The sequence below is a fragment of the Acartia tonsa genome, chromosome 1 (genome assembly GCF_053477335.1).
Source record: "Acartia tonsa isolate MP-2025a chromosome 1, ASM5347733v1, whole genome shotgun sequence".
NCBI classification, from domain to species: Eukaryota; Metazoa; Arthropoda; class Copepoda; order Calanoida; family Acartiidae; genus Acartia; species Acartia tonsa.
Genome location: NC_137260.1, coordinates 42,535,546 through 42,553,182, shown reverse-complemented (window position 1 = coordinate 42,553,182; position 17,637 = coordinate 42,535,546). Strand labels below are relative to the sequence as shown.

At 31.3% G+C, this 17,637-nt stretch overlaps 1 protein-coding gene across 1 annotated transcript; it reads left to right on the top strand.

Moving 5' to 3' along the window:
- The first annotated feature begins 10,107 nt into the window (after positions 1 to 10,107).
- LOC145319917 (uncharacterized) lies at positions 10,108 to 15,666 on the top strand. The gene is made up of 8 exons (XM_080162322.1): positions 10,108 to 10,222; positions 10,649 to 10,757; positions 11,957 to 12,076; positions 12,548 to 12,638; positions 13,455 to 13,694; positions 14,419 to 14,516; positions 14,852 to 15,044; positions 15,430 to 15,666. The coding sequence occupies exons 1-8, from the start codon at positions 10,203 to 10,205 to the stop codon at positions 15,663 to 15,665; spliced, it is 1,107 nt and encodes a 368-aa protein (XP_080018448.1). The 5' UTR covers positions 10,108 to 10,202; the 3' UTR covers position 15,666.
- The last annotated feature ends 1,971 nt before the right edge of the window (positions 15,667 to 17,637 follow it).

Below are 17,637 nucleotides of genomic sequence, written 5' to 3'. Positions count from 1 at the left end.
TGGTTATGGTATGAATATTGAATTTAATGCGTGACTTTTTCAATATCTTCACTTTAACCTTTGATTGCGACAAAGGAGTACAACATACTAAAGTGACGGAAAAATGACCAGTTTTTAAAGTTAATCTTACCCCCCCCCCCGCAGACAACCAATTCCATGGATTACAGAGATAGGACAATATAGGTTAAATTGGACTTTTATTGTAAACTAAATCTTAACTTTACTAGCTTTTAAATATTGAGGGAAACGAGGAGTGAGTAAGAAGATTAATTAATTTTCTATTGTCCCTTACTTCCCTGAAAAAAATGTCATTGGCCACGGGAAAGTGGGAAGAAAAGGCGGGGGAGAAAAAAAAAGAGAAACATCTCAGTTGTAAAACTTGTAAAGTGTTTTTTATCTGTCTGTCTTAATGGTTTTAGAATGAAGGAGTAGACGGACATTTTTCAGTTTCTTAGTGGGCTGAAAGCTTTTAAAATATGTTAATTAATCAACAATGTAAAATGGTTGGATAAGGTAGAGTATGCTATGTATTTTATTTCAAAATTACAAGAAGCAATGAAAAAATAATTAACAATTGCATTTTAAAATATAAATTGACTTCTTTTCTTAGCATCTCTTTAGCTTTGAAAGATCATTTTGGGTAGAAAAATCCTGTTAAAGCCTGTCTACTCTATGCTTTGTAAAATTTAATATGCATTAAGAATATAATCCAAGCCTTTAATACTTTTACGACTTAAAACAAGGAAAAACACATACAATGGTGATCTGGATCTATAAAGTAAAAAAGTGGTCAGATTAATTTGTTTGAGTTCCATATAGCATAGTCACTCACAGCTATATGCCGCCTCAGTGGCATATAATTCAGCAACCCAATAAGTTATAGCCGCAGTCATGAAATTTTACCTCCCATTAGCCGTTCGGCTTATTAAGCCACCCAATAACCGTCACAGCCCTGGTACCGAACCTTGGTTTTCTTTTGCATTGGTCATTATATTAACTTGTTATTTACAGTCTTTGGGTTGTTAAATGCTGTTGGGTTACCCCCATTAAACCATCTTTTAAGACCCCAAATAAATTTCTAAGCTTGTAAATGATTATTGTTTAAAAATTGGTTTCACTAACATAGTATACACTAAAGAAGTTTCATATTTTTTCAGTAGAATCTTTAAAAGGCTGAACCAATGTGACTAAATATTTTAGAAATAGTACTACTCAAATCTGGGGCGTGGATATTTGTTAGAGTTGTGGGGGGGGGGGGGGGAAGGGGTGCCTCAAAAGGATATAAATAGGGGAAGATTTATTTTCCCCCGGCCCACCTTTAGAAAATGAAAATATAAAAAAACCTTCGAAAATTAGTATCATTATTTATTGAATGAAAACTACTGTATATTATTTATGTTTGTACTAATAAAACTACCAATACAAGATTGGAATATTTTTGTCACAACATAAAGCAATACAAAAAAAAAATTTTCTTTTCCATTACATAATAATTAGAAAACATTATTAATTGCTGTACAAACCATAAAGTAGGTTTAAAGTCCAATGATATTAATGTGTCCAGTTTTTTAAAAAATCATATGGCACAGTTATGTAATAATTAAAAGTTAAAAAAATAGCTGCTCCATAAAATGATTTATCCTTCAAATGTTAAATTTAATAATTTTACAAAATTTATCAATTGCTTGAAAGCCAATTTTCATCTCCCTATCTCACTTTTTACTTTTTACAACACAAAGAATATCTATAGAGATTCGGTTATATCACTCTATATTTTTGCATTTTAAAATTTTATTCATCGCGTTATACTTTTAATAATTCTTTTTAAGAGAAAATTAAATTAAATTGAAGCATGTTACTTTTAGCTTATACTTATCACTCTAGATTTGGTTTAATGTAACTGACAGTTATAACTGATAATTAAACTGATAGTTGTATTTTGAAACTGTGTTTACTAAAGACATAGTTGCGTAAAGAATGACTTTCCCTTATACTTTGAAATGCAAACAAGACTTTAGACAATTTGAAAAGCGAAGCTTTTCTATAATCAGGGCCTGTCCGTCCGTCTGTCCGTACATCTGTCTAGAACAGATAGCTTTTTTCGTTAATTTAGGTATATTAGAATTGTCCTTTAGATTTTAAACTTTGTATGGTGATTCCTGTAGAAGTTAGGTACGATTTAGATAGCGTAGCAACTCTTAATCGTTTCCAATACACGTAGATATCCGCAGGATTATACAGAGTTTTAAAATGGCAGCCCTTTAGTCAGCTGCAAAACATAACTAATTATTAGACAAATATTTTGTTTATAAGCATTTTATTCACAAACGTTATTTTCCTGAACAACTTAAATAGATTGTCAACAGAAGTCTGAATTTCCTTTGCTTATCCGAATGTTGCATCTTTGTTAACAAAGTAATGATGAAAAATTTTTAATTTTGAAATTGAAAAAAAACTTTACTAATAAATAGTGTATAAAATCATACTTATATTATTAATGGAAAAACGCAAACAAGGTTGTCAGCAGAATTTATTATATTTCATTGTTTAATCATTATGCAATGTATATAAGTGCATAGAATAGTTATTTCTCGCATCGTATTATAAACGGCTTTCCGCGGATATACAATGTACAATTATAAGATTAAAACTAGTTTTTTTAGCCCCGAGGTTCCGAAGGCACCAGCTAAAAAACTGGTTTAAATCTTATGATTGTACATTTTTATATTCGTAGAAAGCTGGATATAATACGATGCTAGACATAGTTTTTTCATATGGATGAGAACCGGTTCCTATCCACCGGATGAATACGAGAATAGTTATCATAAACGGCTTTCCGCGGATATAGAATGTACAATTATAAGATTAAAACTAGTTTTTTTAGCCCCGAGGTGCCGGAGGCACCGGCTAAAAAAACTATATCTATAAGTGCTTTAGCTGTCGTTGAAGGCCAATACATAGTAGAATTGACGACCTTTACATCTGGCCCCCAAAAAGTTATTCTAGATTTATTTTGCTTGTTGGTTATATCCCTGCTTTTCTACGTTTTAAAGTTGCTCTATTTATCCAGCAATGAACCCAAATAAAACTTTCTGACGAGGGATTGATAACTAAACTTGCTAGGATTTCTAAAATGTACCTCAATGGTAAGGAAATCATAATTAGACTTTGACTATCGTATCTATATCAAAAATATTGTTCTCACTCTGTGTCTATACCCATGACTAGTAGAACTAAACTATAGTATCTATATTAAAAATATTGTTCTCACTCTGTGTCTCTACCCATGACTATAATAACTAAACTATAGTATCTATATTAAAAATATTGTTCTCACTCTGTGTCTCTACCCATGACTATAATAACTAAACTATAGTATCTATATTAAAAATATTATTCTCACTCTGTGTCTCTACCCAAGACTATAAAAACTGAACTATAATATCTTTATTAAAAATATTGTTCTCACTCTGTGTCTCTACCCATGACTAGTATAACTAAACTATAGTATCTATATTAAAAATATTGTTCTCACTCTGTGTCTCTACCCATGACTATAATAACTAAACTATAGTATCTATATTAAAAATATTGTTCTCACTCTGTGTCTCTACCCATGACTATAAAAACTGAACTATAATATCTTTATTAAAAATATTGTTCTCACTCTGTGTCTCTACCCATGACTATAATAACTAATCTATAGTATCTATATTAAAAATATTATTCTCACTCTGTGTCTCTACCCATGACTATAATAACTAATCTATAGTATGTGTCTCTACCCATGTCTAGTAGAACTAAACTATAATATCTATATTAAAAATATTGTTCTCACTCTGTGTCTCTACCCATGACTATAATAACTAATCTATAGTATGTGTCTCTACCCATGACTAGTAGAACTAAACTATAATATCTATATTAAAAATATTGTTCTCACTCTGTGTCTCTACCCATGACTATAATAACTAATCTATAGTATGTGTCTCTACCCATGACTAGTAGAACTAAACTATAATATCTATAATAACTATAATAACTAAACTATAGATCTATATCAAAAATATTGTTCTCACTCTGTGTCTCTACCCATGACTATAATAACTAATCTATAGTATCTATACTAAAAATATTATTCTCACTCTGTGTCTCTACCCATGACTATTATAACTAAACTATAGTATCTATATCAAAAATATTATTCTCACTCTGTGTCTATACCCATGACTATTATAACTAAACTATAGTATCTATATTAAAAATATTGTTCTCACTCTGTGTCTCTACCCATGACTATAATAACTAATCTATAGTATCTATATTAAAAATATTGTTCTCACTCTGTGTCTCTACCCATGACTATAAAAACTGAACTATAATATCTTTATTAAAAATATTGTTCTCACTCTGTGTCTCTACCCATGACTATAATAACTAATCTATAGTATATATATTAAAAATATTATTCTCACTCTGTGTCTCTACCCATGACTATAATAACTAATCTATAGTATGTGTCTCTACCCATGACTAGTAGAACTAAACTATAATATCTATATTAAAAATATTGTTCTCACTCTGTGTCTCTACCCATGACTATAATAACTAATCTATAGTATCTATATTAAAAATATTGTTCTCACTCTGTGTCTCTACCCATGACTAGTAGAACTAAACTATAGATCTATATTAAAAATATTGTTCTCACTCTGTGTCTCTACCCATGACTATAATAACTAATCTATAGTATCTATACTAAAAATATTATTCTCACTCTGTGTCTCTACCCATGACTATTATAACTAAACTATAGTATCTATATTAAAAATATTATTCTCACTCTGTGTCTATACCCATGACTATTATAACTAAACTATAGTATCTATATTAAAAATATTGTTCTCACTCTGTGTCTCTACCCATGACTATAAAAACTGAACTATAATATCTTTATTAAAAATATTGTTCTCACTCTGTGTCTCTACCCATGACTAGTAGAACTAAACTATAATATCTATAATAAAAATATTGTTCTCACTCTGTGTCTCTACCCATGACTATAATAACTAATCTATAGTATCTATATTAAAAATATTGTTCTCACTCTGTGTCTCTACCCATGACTATAATAACTAATCTATAGTATCTATATTAAAAATATTGTTCTCACTCTGTGTCTCTACCCATGACTATAATAACTAAACTATAGTATCTATATTAAAAATATTATTCTCACTCTCTGTCTCTACCCATGACTATAATAACTAAACTATAATATCTATATTAAAGATATTGTTCTCACTCTGTGTCTCTACCCATGACTATAATAACTAAACTATAGATCTATATTAAAAATATTGTTCTCACTCTGTGTCTCTACCCATGACTATAATAACTAATCTATAGTATCTACATTAAAAATATTGTTCTCACTCTGTGTCTCTACCCATGACTATAATAACTAAACTATAGATCTATATTAAAAATATTGTTCTCACTCTGTGTCTCTACCCATGACTATAATAACTAATCTATAGTATCTATACTAAAAATATTATTCTCACTCTGTGTCTCTACCCATGACTATTATAACTAAACTATAGTATCTATATTAAAAATATTATTCTCACTCTGTGTCTATACCCATGACTATTATAACTAAACTATAGTATCTATATTAAAAATATTATTCTCAATCTGTGTCTATACCCATGACTATAATAACTAATCTATAGTATCTATATTAAAAATATTGTTTTCACTCTGTGTCTCTACCCATGACTATTATAATTTACTGAGTCTGCATTAAAAAGAGGTTTTACTCCGTCTCTCTCTCTCTCTGCTAAACCCATGGATCGGAGTAAAACTTTAAACCTTTCCCATACAAAATACTTAAAAGTAAACAAAGCAGCCAAAAATTTAAACCAAGAATAAAAAAATTAATACAACATTTCTTCAATTAATCGTTGTAAATTGCATCTTAACTATCTTTTTAGTATCTTATAGATACTCTATAATTCACTTTTCCTGTCCGTCCGTCAGTCAGTCAATCTGTCTGTCCGTAATGCTATGGACTCGGCTCCTATTCAGGATAGACAGCTAAAATTTTTAGTGAAGATTCCTATGGCATATGCTCATCTTATCTATACTTTGTTTTGTTCATCTGTTTGCTTTTTCGGGTACTAGACTGGTTCCTAGATTTTCCAGTTTTCGTGATTTTCTGAACTCTTTTTCAAGATAGAGAGCTGGAATTTTCAGAAATTAATTAATTTTATATTCTTCACATTTTCACAAAATTTTATTAAGATTTGTCTATTGATTGGGGTGCTAGATCGATTTCTAGAGATTAAGTTTTTCGTGATTTTCTCGATTTCTATTCAGGATTGACGGCTGAAATTATCAGGGATTGAATATACTCATATTTCATTAATATTTGTCTATGAATTGCGGTGCTAGATCGATTCCTAGATTTTTCAGTATGACATTGTTATAAAGTAACTTTTTTCCGACATCCATTCATAATTTTGGATTCGCTACTAATGGATGTTGTCCATGTTAATTTAAGTTTCCTTTTTTAGAGCCACTAAGGCTAAGCTATAATTTCTTGCTTCATTATAAGAACATATAAACAATTGTTTAGGCATAAATCCATTTTGTATCTCATGCACTCCACACATGTATGCTTTTAGGTTTGGGGCCCAGCGGTACCTCCAGGGATAAGACAATGGCCGTTAAACTTATGCATATCCCCAATGATGATACAAACAATTACCCCTTCTGTACATTAGAAATAATGGTTGAAACGTTTGAAGACTCAACCTAATGAACCAACCAAAAAAAATTCACTAAAGTTCCCAAAGTTGTAAAGCCAACGATTACGAAAATGCAATTATAAAACTTTGGGGACTAGTGTAATAAACAGCCCATTGTCCCCTCTCTCTCTCTCTCTCTGGGAACTACAGCCTCTAAATATTCAAGACTTAGTTTTACAAGAAATGCATGTTTTGAAGAAATAGTTTCAAGACATTACAAATGAGCAAAACAAAATGAAATAATATAGGTTTCCGTTTATGTTTCATTCAAATTTAAACAATTTTTAGGGTTTAATTTTTCAGGGATGGTTTTAACCTTTCTACAAAATGAAAACAAAAAAAACCTTAAGCTCATGAAAATAATTGAAGAAGAGCCACGTAGATGTGAGGAAAAAAAGAACTTATCAGACAGACGGATATATTGAGTTCTGAGTAGATGCTCAGTAGGGAGGTGAATCAGAAAAACATTTTAGAAGTCGAACTTTGATTACAACTGAGAAAAACATATATTACCTTTTTTTTTTGTAGATTATTTATTTTATTTTAGAGGATTTTTTTTACAAAAATAATTTTGCCTCACTAAGTAATCCTAATTTTTTTAAAGAATCCACCTGAGTTCTAATCCAGCGGATACTAATTGATATCAAGGCCATACTGGAAAAAATATTGATTTACATTCTTCTCTATAATTTAGTTTGTCAAGTTAACGATAATGACAACATCCATAAAAGCGAAGCTCTGAAACGGTAGGACATTACAAAAAAAACATTAACACTTGTACAGAATATAAATAAATATAAGTCGAATAAAAACTGCTTAAATCCAGGATAATGGAGAGGGACAAAGTGCCCCAAAAAGCAGTCTTGTGATGTCATGAAAATAAGGTATTTTCCATCTCTTTTCTAGGTGTTTCCTTTCTCACTTCTTCTTTTATCTCCCTTACTTTTATGACGTCACATGGCTGATTTTTGAGACACTTGTTTCGTCTCCTGTCCTAGGAACAGAATCCAAAAATCAAATTAATCGGATTATCATATCATATAATAATTAATTGTTAAAAAAGTTAAAAACCAAAATGTTTAAAATGGACGTACGGACATTCTGGAAACGATAATAGAGTTGCTACGCTTTCTAAATCGTACCTATCTACCTACTACATGCAAAGTTTGAAATCGATAGGACAATTCTAACATGTCTAAATTAACGAAAAAAGCTGTCCGTCACGGACGGGCGTACGGACGGACCGACGCTAATTATAGAAAAGCTTCGCTTTTAAAATTTACGATTGGAGAAAGATTAATTTAGCTCTCATCTTGCTTTCTATAATACACAGTAGAACGATGTCTGAAGCTTAAGATCTCAGTAACCCCTGCATCGATTGGGCTCATCTCTTCAGGGAATATACCTACTGGTCCTGCGATGGTTTTAAGCTATTTTCTTGGGACACCCCCCAGAAAACAAAAAAATCTCCACTAATTATTTTTTGGTACCTCATTTTTTTTGTATAATGTATATCTTTATCTAGTGATCAGAATTGCAATTATTAATACGGCAGCGAAAACTATCCCTCTACTTACTTTAATGAAAGATCAGAGGTTGATTCTTAAAAAAATTTTTCCCCACTAATCGCTTAGTGGGGCAAAATTGTTTTCGTGAAAAATCCACAAAAATCACATTAAAAATATACAAAAATTAAACAAAATCATAGAAGGGTTATTAACATAAGATTTTATTTAATTTTGTAGATTTTTTTATGTGATTTTGGAGGATTTTTCACGAAAACAATTTTGCCCCACTAAGCGATTAGTGGGGCAAATTTTTTTTAAGAATTCACCTCTGTTCTTTGATTAAAGGAATAAATACCCCCACAACAATATCAATATCAATTATTGTGATAGTGGACCAGATATTGCCATTTCTCGCGGTCGTACGCGGTAATGCGCCTTGTTGGACGGGTGACGCAAATTTCAGACCCCAGATTTCGCGATTTGAGAAAAATTTATCTTTATATTATAGCGAATTAAATAATCTTGCAAGTATCGCTTTTATCTTATTGATAAAAATAGTAAATCAAATAGCGAAAACTGAGGTGGATTCTTAAAAAACTTTTGCCTTACTAAAAATTCTTTGCCTCACTAAAATTAGTGAAAAGCTTCGCCTTTAAAAATTCGAGAGTGGGTTCAAATTAACAATTTCCATAATTTTCCACAGATTATCTGAGAATATATGGAACGAAATACAGCTTTATATGATTTAGATTTTGTAAGCTGTGCTAAAATTGGTTGTAAATCAATGATTATAGTCATCCTTATTAATAAAGTTTTTCTAGATAGATGAACATTTAAGGCTTTTATTTTTCATTGAAAATGTTTGTTGACTTTATGTTATTTTTAAACCTCCAAAGAAATGACCTTTAAGGATTGAGAAGATTAAAATGAATATAATATAACAAGGATGACAACATTCATAAAAGCGAAGCTCTGAAATGGTATAGACAAACGAACATTAACACTTGTAGAATGTCAGAACTGAATAATCAGAATATAAATGTATAAAAATCGATACAAAATTGTAAGTAAATTTGTTGAAAAAGTTCTAAAACTCAGGGTATTGTTTAAGGTCATGCTTACATTTTTAGGACATGATTAACAGAGATAATTTGCTTATAACATTGTACTTTGTCGTTAGAGGAATCAATAAATTCAGATCAATCGGATGGAACCTAGTAATAGTGTCTAACTTTTTATCTTTGTGACGTAACAAAAATCGAAGGATGAGAGGGGAGGTGGGAAAGGAAACCCCTAAAAAAGAGATGGAGTTTTGTTACGTCACAAAGATAAAAGTAAGACACTATTACTAGGTTCAATCGGATGATTTTATAATAATAAAAAAGCATATTACATATGTACGACGACATCTATTGAAATATACCGCGGCATCGGAGCTTAATCTCTTCACAACTTTGTATTGAAGGTAGCTAGGAGAGAAGTAAGCTTACAACACATGAATAAATTATTGATAAGAAAGCTTTCCTTTTTTCCTCTTGGCTAGTTTAGCCATGGGCATTGCCTACACTCTTTTCAACCATTGCGTTGGCTTTCCTTGGTTTTTACGCAGCAGGCTTTGACATAGATACACTTGATAGTTGAGATTTTATTGATTTTTATCATTTTAGTATTCATTAAAAACTTTTAAAGGTTACCAATCTCTTATATATTAGACTATTCTCTATCTATAAAAGAATATAAGATATATGAATATTGTACTTTATACAATTTATTATTTTTATTTCAGACCTTAAAATGCATTTTTATTGATATTTTTATAATATTTATATAATTATTACATATCTAGTCAGCAAGTCAGAATTAAAATTGTAAAATCAAAATGGTAGAACATAATTATAGGTGAGACTAGCAAATTTTAATATTGTCTGTAGCATATGCCTGTTAAGATCTCGCTAACCATTTAACCGATTTAGTTCTTATTTGCAGAGAATCTTCATATAGGTCCTGAATTATTTATAGGCTATTTTCTTAAATTTTAGGTTTTCGTAAGGTTTAATGTTGTTTTTCTCAAATTCTCTCCTCCTTCCCACAGCCGCTAGGGAGAAAGGAAAGCTCTAGTTACAACTGTCTTAATACAGAGCATCTTTAGATTTTTCATTAAGAGAAAAAGCTCAAAAATATAACCTATAAAAAAGTTAAAGCAAATTTTTGATCACACACAAATAAAGAGTTTAACCGCAAATTATTAATTTATAGAATTTGATAAAACATTTATGAGCAAAATAAAATATATTATGATACATTTGTGAATATATTATTTTACAGGTTAAAGTGGAACGAGTTCGAGTCCAACATCAGTCACAGCCTGCGAGAGCTTCGGGAAGAAAGTGATTTCTTTGATGTTTCTCTGGTTTGTGAGGATACACATCTTCAGGTCTGTTCAGCATTTTAGATAGGGGGGGGGGGGGGGGGAGTTCTGACACATTTGCGTAAACTTGGTGTATAGGCTTTATCTTTGGAATGAGAAGATAGGTTATTAGGGATAAAATCATTTTTATATGATGAATTTCCCCCAGATTTAAGATTTTTTAGATATGCCCTCAAGGTTCCGGAGCTCCAGGCCTCCAGGTGGTCTCTGTACAGGTAAAAATTATAAAAAAAAGATTTTTTTTGAAGAGTTAGAGGTTAACTTATAAAACAAAATATGCTTCTTTTTGATTGTTATTCACATATTTGAAGAAAAAGCATACATATTTTGTCTCATAAGCTGACATCTAACTATTTTTTTCTTCATTTTTACCTGTACAGAGACCACCTGGAGGCCTATCGAAAAAATCTTAAATCTAGGGGAAATTCATCATATAAGAATGATTTTATCCCTAATAACCTATCCTCTCAGTCCAAAGATAAAGCCTATACACCAGGTTTACGCAAATGTGTCAGAACTTCCCCCCCCCCCCTCTTGATAGTGCAAGGAGGGAGGGCACATTGTACTGTAAAATAAATGGTACCCAAAGTTTTATAAAATGTTTATTAAATATTGATTGGTTGATTTAATTTATCAACTGTTCCAATCTTTTCAAACAATAATCTTTATCTTATGAGGGGTAAATTTATTTATCAATATTGGGGATGTTGTATATTGTCGTCCATTGTCTTATCCCTTAAGATCCATGGTTAAATGAATGAACTCAGACATATCCCTATTGAATGTAAAATATAGTGTTGACATATTAAAGGAAACTCTTTTAAATATATCACATATTTTTTGGTCTTAGGCTAGGCATAATTTTTAGCATGTTATAGTTGATATTTACATACATTGACCTTCTATCCACCACAATTACAGATTAATATTAGTTATTTCTCACATCATATTATAAACAGCTTTCCGCGGGTATAGAAATGTACAATTATAAGATTAAAACCAGATTTTTAGCCCCGAGATGCCAAAGGCACGGGTTAACTGTTTTTTTTTCTTCTTATGATTGTACATTATTATATTCGTAGAAAACTACGATGCTAGACATAGTTCTTTCGTATGGGATGAGAACCGGTTCTATTCCACCGGATATTTTAATCGGTTTCGTATAAATACGAGAAAAATGATTTATTACACAAACTTTTAATTAGGCCCACAAGCTGATCCTATCAGCGTGTAGCCCCTTCTTCAAGAGCATACTGAAGGCCCATGGACAGAATCAACATCCGCTCATCTACCTCAGGGGAGTCAAGGCTCAGGAGCTAACACAGGTCGGTCACATTTGTCTATTAGCCCTAGTTACATATTGTAAACCTAAAATTTATTTTAGGTAGGTATAGCAGCTATTAATATACTAAGGTTTATGATTGGCTGGTTTTACAAAACTTTATTTGTGATAGGGGCCAAGAAAAGAGTAAAATAACTAACATGTGATTTATAAATTTTTAATCAAGAGTTATAAGAGCTTAATTAAGATCTATATTAACCTTGAAAAACAAAGAATCAGTAATACCTCCACATAATTTTATCTACCCAAGTCATCCAAGAGAGAGCAGAGGGGTAGTAAGTTAGTATAAAAACTCATTTAATTATAAAAATAATAGATTTACCAGCACAGCACCCCTTTTCTCTCCCTTCTTACACTACCCCTCAACAATTTTTTACCCCCCTCCCTCCCAATAAAAAAATTCTTGGACGTCATTGTATAATTCTAACTAACTTTGTTTTCTTCTCTATGGCAGGTGTTAAACTTTATGTACATGGGAGAGGTGAGTGTTGACCAGCAGGATCTCACATCCTTCCTTCTCACTGCACAGGATCTCAAAGTTAAAGGTAAAAAATAATACTGTAAAACCTAGAAGCTTTTTAAAGAATGACGTCATACAATTCAAATGACCTAGGATAGGCCAATACACAGGCTAAAATACCAATGGCAGGCCAGTATACATTTTAATTGACAAATGGTAGGGCAGAAGGACCTAATTTTTTAAAGGCACTAATAGTTATTTCTCGCATCGTATTATAAACGGCTATCCGCGGATATAGAATGTACAATTATGAGATTAAAACTAGTTTTTTTAGCCCCGAGGTGACGAAGTCACCGGCTAAAAAAACTAGTTTTAATCTTATGATTGTACATTTCTATATTCGTAGAAAGCTGGATATAATACGATGCTAGACATAGTTTTTTCGTATGGATGAGAACCGGTTCCTATCCACCGGATTCGAATGAATACGAGAAAAAAGCTTATTAAACTTTTATAAAAAAGAAAAGAAAGGATAGATTGAGATTATATTAATCGTATGAAAGTCAAAGTGATTCAGAATTATCTATTGGACTGTAAATAAAGTGTCCTAACTTTTCAACCGATAATCATATACAGAAGAATTAATATTTTTTTAAAATCATTGGGCATTTATATCAATTTATCATCCATTTTTTTACTTCTAAAAGTCATAGTATATTCTCCTGGTTTGTTTGAGTATTTTTTTAATACTCGTCTATAGGTAATTTGATTGTTCGCTAGAGTTTAATTTAAATGTTATTACCTTATATTATGACTTTTCTAAGAGATTTTAGATTTTTAGGTAAAAATAGGAAAATTTACATCCTTATACTGTAATCTATGAGAAATTTAATTATTTCAGGTTTAACAAAAACCAAATCAGAGACACCACCGCCGCCAAGAACTAACAACAACAACACCAAGCAGAAGTTGTTGACTCCCAGGTCATCACCACAACATTTACAACAGCTGTCTCCTACTTCACGGTTACAACAGCAGCATGGTGTACAACAAGGAGAGCCAGCTGCAAAGATGCGTCGTCTCGAGGCCCTACTGCAGAAATCCAACTATGAAAATGGCACCGCAACACCAGATCAAAAAGGTTACTCTTGTCCATTTTTTTCGAGCTTTTAAGTTTTGTAGTAGTGCAGCTCACGGGGAGAGGTGACATTTTGTTGTTTATAACACCAGTCTCCAAAGTTTCATAAGAAGGTTTTCTTATTTGTTGGCTTAACAACTATGGGGATTTTTAATAAATTTTGATTGGTTGGTTCATTCAGTTAAGTATCCAAACGTTTCAACCACTAAACTACAGGGTTAATTTTGTGTATCATCATCGAGTGCTAAATCTTGCGTGTGTACGCACAAACATGACGTAACTCAAACACAATCAAACTTACAAATAAACATTTTCAACACAGTAACTTTCAAAAGCGAAGCTTTTCTATAGTTAGGGTCGGTCCGTAAGTCCGAAACGGATAGTTTTTTCCCCGTTAATTTAAGCATGTTAGAATTTTGTCCTATCGATTTTAAACTTTGCATGAAGAATCCTATTACAGTTAGGTACAACTTAGAAAGCGTTATCAAAAAGTTCGTCCATTTAAACATGATGATTTTTTACCTTTTTGACAACAAATTTTTGTATGTTAAAATTGTCCGATTTTGCTTCGACTCTTCTACATTAAAATTCTGATTATTCAGTTCTGACACTATACAAGTGTTAATGTCCGTTTGTCCTACCGTTTCAGAGATTCGCTTTTATGATGTTGTCATTCTTGTTTCATTACCATTATTTAATCTTTTGTTGATAAAAACTTAATATTTAGACATATCTAACGAAGAAGACCTTTCCTCAGAAAAAGAAGAGTTAATGGCCACCGCAAATAAACATTTTAATGGAATCAAACAAATGGATGGAATAGAGGTAAAAATTTGATCATTGAAAGAAAACGAAGTGGCGGGTTTGTCATATTTTTACATTAGTTTTTCTCCTATTTCTAGCCCCTGCAGGGGGTTCTAACCCTGCGGGGCCAATTTCTTAAACCTGCGGTTAGCTACTGTAAAAATAAGACGAAACCCGATACTTCGTTTTCTTTCCATGGTCCAAAATTTTTTTATTAAAACATGATAATTTTCACAAGAGTTGTTACCTAAACATTTTACATCTTCTCTCAATGAATGTGATTTTGCAAAATATTGAGTGTTTTTTCATAATTTAATGTAAAAACACGTACCTACCTATTTGATGATATAATTTAGGACAAGGACATTGGTATTGACGACGTACTCAATGATGAGGAAGAATATGAGCTGGGTGAATGGAGTGCCCAGGAACATGGCGGCATTCAGGAGGTGGATGGCGAGAAAGCTGAGTGGACAAACGGCCAAGGCGACGCTTATAACGAGGAAAAAATAGAGCTACCGGCTGATATGAATATTCAGGACAAAAAAGGTAATTTTCATTTGTATTTTTCAGGGAGGTAATTGCCAGAAATTGTACTACTGCCTAGTAATTAAAGGGAAACAAACCATCTTTCGTTGTTCAACTACAATAAATGTATTTATCTATAGATAAGATATGCCTGGCTAACAGGGAGTAGGGAGGAGACATTGGGCTGTTTATTACACTAGTCCCCAAAGTTTTTAATAATGTTGTTTAATTTGTTGGCCTTACAACTTTGGGACTTTAACAAATTTTCATTGGTTGTTTCATTAATTGAGTGTCCAAACGTTTCAACCCCTAATTGTAATCTACAGAAGGTGAAATTTTGTGTATCATTATTGGAGATGTACATCAAATTATCGACCATTGTCTTATCCCTTTATTTTTTTTATAGATTTGATTAAAGAGTACATAATGAAGCATGCTAACGGGATCTACCAATGTATGAAATGTGGCTATGAGTCCAGCTATAACACCACTATCAAGCGCCACGTGGAAGCGAGACATTTCACTACTCCGGGTGTACCTTGCGACCTCTGTCACGTGGTCTGTAAAACATCAAATGCCCTCACCACGCATAGATCAAAATTTCATCACAAGCAAACTGAAAAGATACAAAATGTAAATTAAATAGAAAAAATAGGGTTACTATAAAATATGTAATGATAAATTTTTAAAAAATATAGGTATTTTTTGGAACATACAGGGTGATTTTTTAACAAAATTAAAAAGAAAATTAAAAAAAAAATTGGACCTAAAAAATTGAAAAATCTTTTAACAAATGGAATTCCTAAAACCTTAAAAAATTTAGGGCAGCAATAATTTTTGATAACCAAAAGAGAATCTCTTCTTTTAAACATTTGTTTTGGCGTATTAATGTATATTAAAAGTATAATTGTTGTAAATTCTATTTTATAAGATGCATTTATATAGATAAGATTTGCATACAAAAATTTACAGCTAAACATATCAAATTATTATTTTTTTTTATTAAATTGAAAATTGTATCTACATAAAAGGCATGATTTTGTGAAAATAGTCTTCTATTAATAGTTATTTCTTGCATCGTGTTATGAACAGCTTTCCGCGGATATAATATGTACAATTATGAGATTAAAACTAGTTTTTTAGCCCCAAGATGCCCAAGGCATGGGCTAAAAATTGGTTGTAATCTTATAATTGTACATTTTTTTATATTCGTAGAAAACTGGATATAATATGATGCTAGACATATTTTTTTCGTATGGATGAGAACCGGTTCTAACCTACCGGATATTAATCGGTTTCGATTAAATACGAGAAAAATGTATTTTCATGGAAGTCACAACTTATAATTTTTGTGATTAGTACTTAAAACTTTTATGAATAAAAATACTACCTAGTCAAAGTAGATGCTATAATAAGTCCGTCCATGAAAGCATTCCTGAAAAGTAAAAATATCTTTACCTAATGCATTTAATTTTCTATTTTAATCTTTTTTCTTATATTTCTTATTTAATGTACCGTAAATGAGCTTTCCTTGATTTGAGCTTTGATTTATGATTTTAGAGCTTGTGTTAGATTGTTTGTTTTGTGATATTTTACTATTTTAGTCATGATTAATTTGCATTTTATTTTATTAGAAAGGGGCAGGTAGGTTGAATAATAAATCCGTAAAAGTGTGAGTAAGCTTCCAATCAAAAGCGATTATTAAGTCTAACTATTATGAAATATGCGTTTAGTTCTACTACGAGTTTTGTCAATATAAAGAACAGTTAAGACTTAATAATCGCTTTTGACTGGAAGCTTACTCACACTTTTACGAATTTTTAACACAACCTACCTGCCCTTTTGTATAGATAGCCTAGGGCTATTGCATTTATTGTTGATTAGAAATAAAACTGTAAAAAAATAATTATGTTGTAGATTTGTTGTAATTACAAATAAAACATAAAAAATTATGAAAATTTTAAAAATTGATTGATTTAAATTTTAAAAGCCTAGAATGTTTTATTTGTTGTGTGTGATAAAAATAAAATTGAAAGAATTTGAAAACTATTTTGTGTACCTTTATGTTTGTCATAATGTGTAGTTGTAAAAATATCTATTGATGGGAATAAATTTTGAAGTAAAAACTCATCTTATAAATTAATAAGGTCATAGGGAAAAACATGTAATTATATGTATTGAAATAGAATTTATTGTGTGTACGTTTGGTTTAGAGTAATTTGAAAACCACATGTGCGATTTCAATGCAACTTTTGTCTGATTTTTAGAGGTGATTTAGAAAGGTTAAGCTCACAATAAACTTGTTGGTTGGGAAGGGGGTAGGGAAATCCTTCTCAGTTCCTAGATCTACACAAGTCGAATATTTCAGTATGATATAAGTGTCCTATCAATTTCAAACTCTAAATAAGGAATCATGTAACAACAGGGTGTTATCTTTGGACCCAACACTTAGGGAGCAAGGGGACATTGGGCGGCCCGGCTGTTAATAACACTGATTAGTGATTATAACCACGTTCGCTAAACCACTTGAATGAAATTTTCATTGGATGTAGGTATATTATATCAACAAGCGAAATAAATATAAAACAATATTTGGGGGGCAAATGGAGAGGTC

Coding starts and splice junctions, on each gene's coding strand:
- LOC145319917 (XM_080162322.1), top strand. CDS start 10,203: ATGGTAGAACATAATTATAG. Junction 10,758..11,956: donor GTGAGGATACACATCTTCAG/GTCTGTTCAGCA, acceptor ACTTTTAATTAG/GCCCACAAGCTGATCCTATC. Junction 15,045..15,429: donor GAATATTCAGGACAAAAAAG/GTAATTTTCATT, acceptor TTTTTTTTATAG/ATTTGATTAAAGAGTACATA.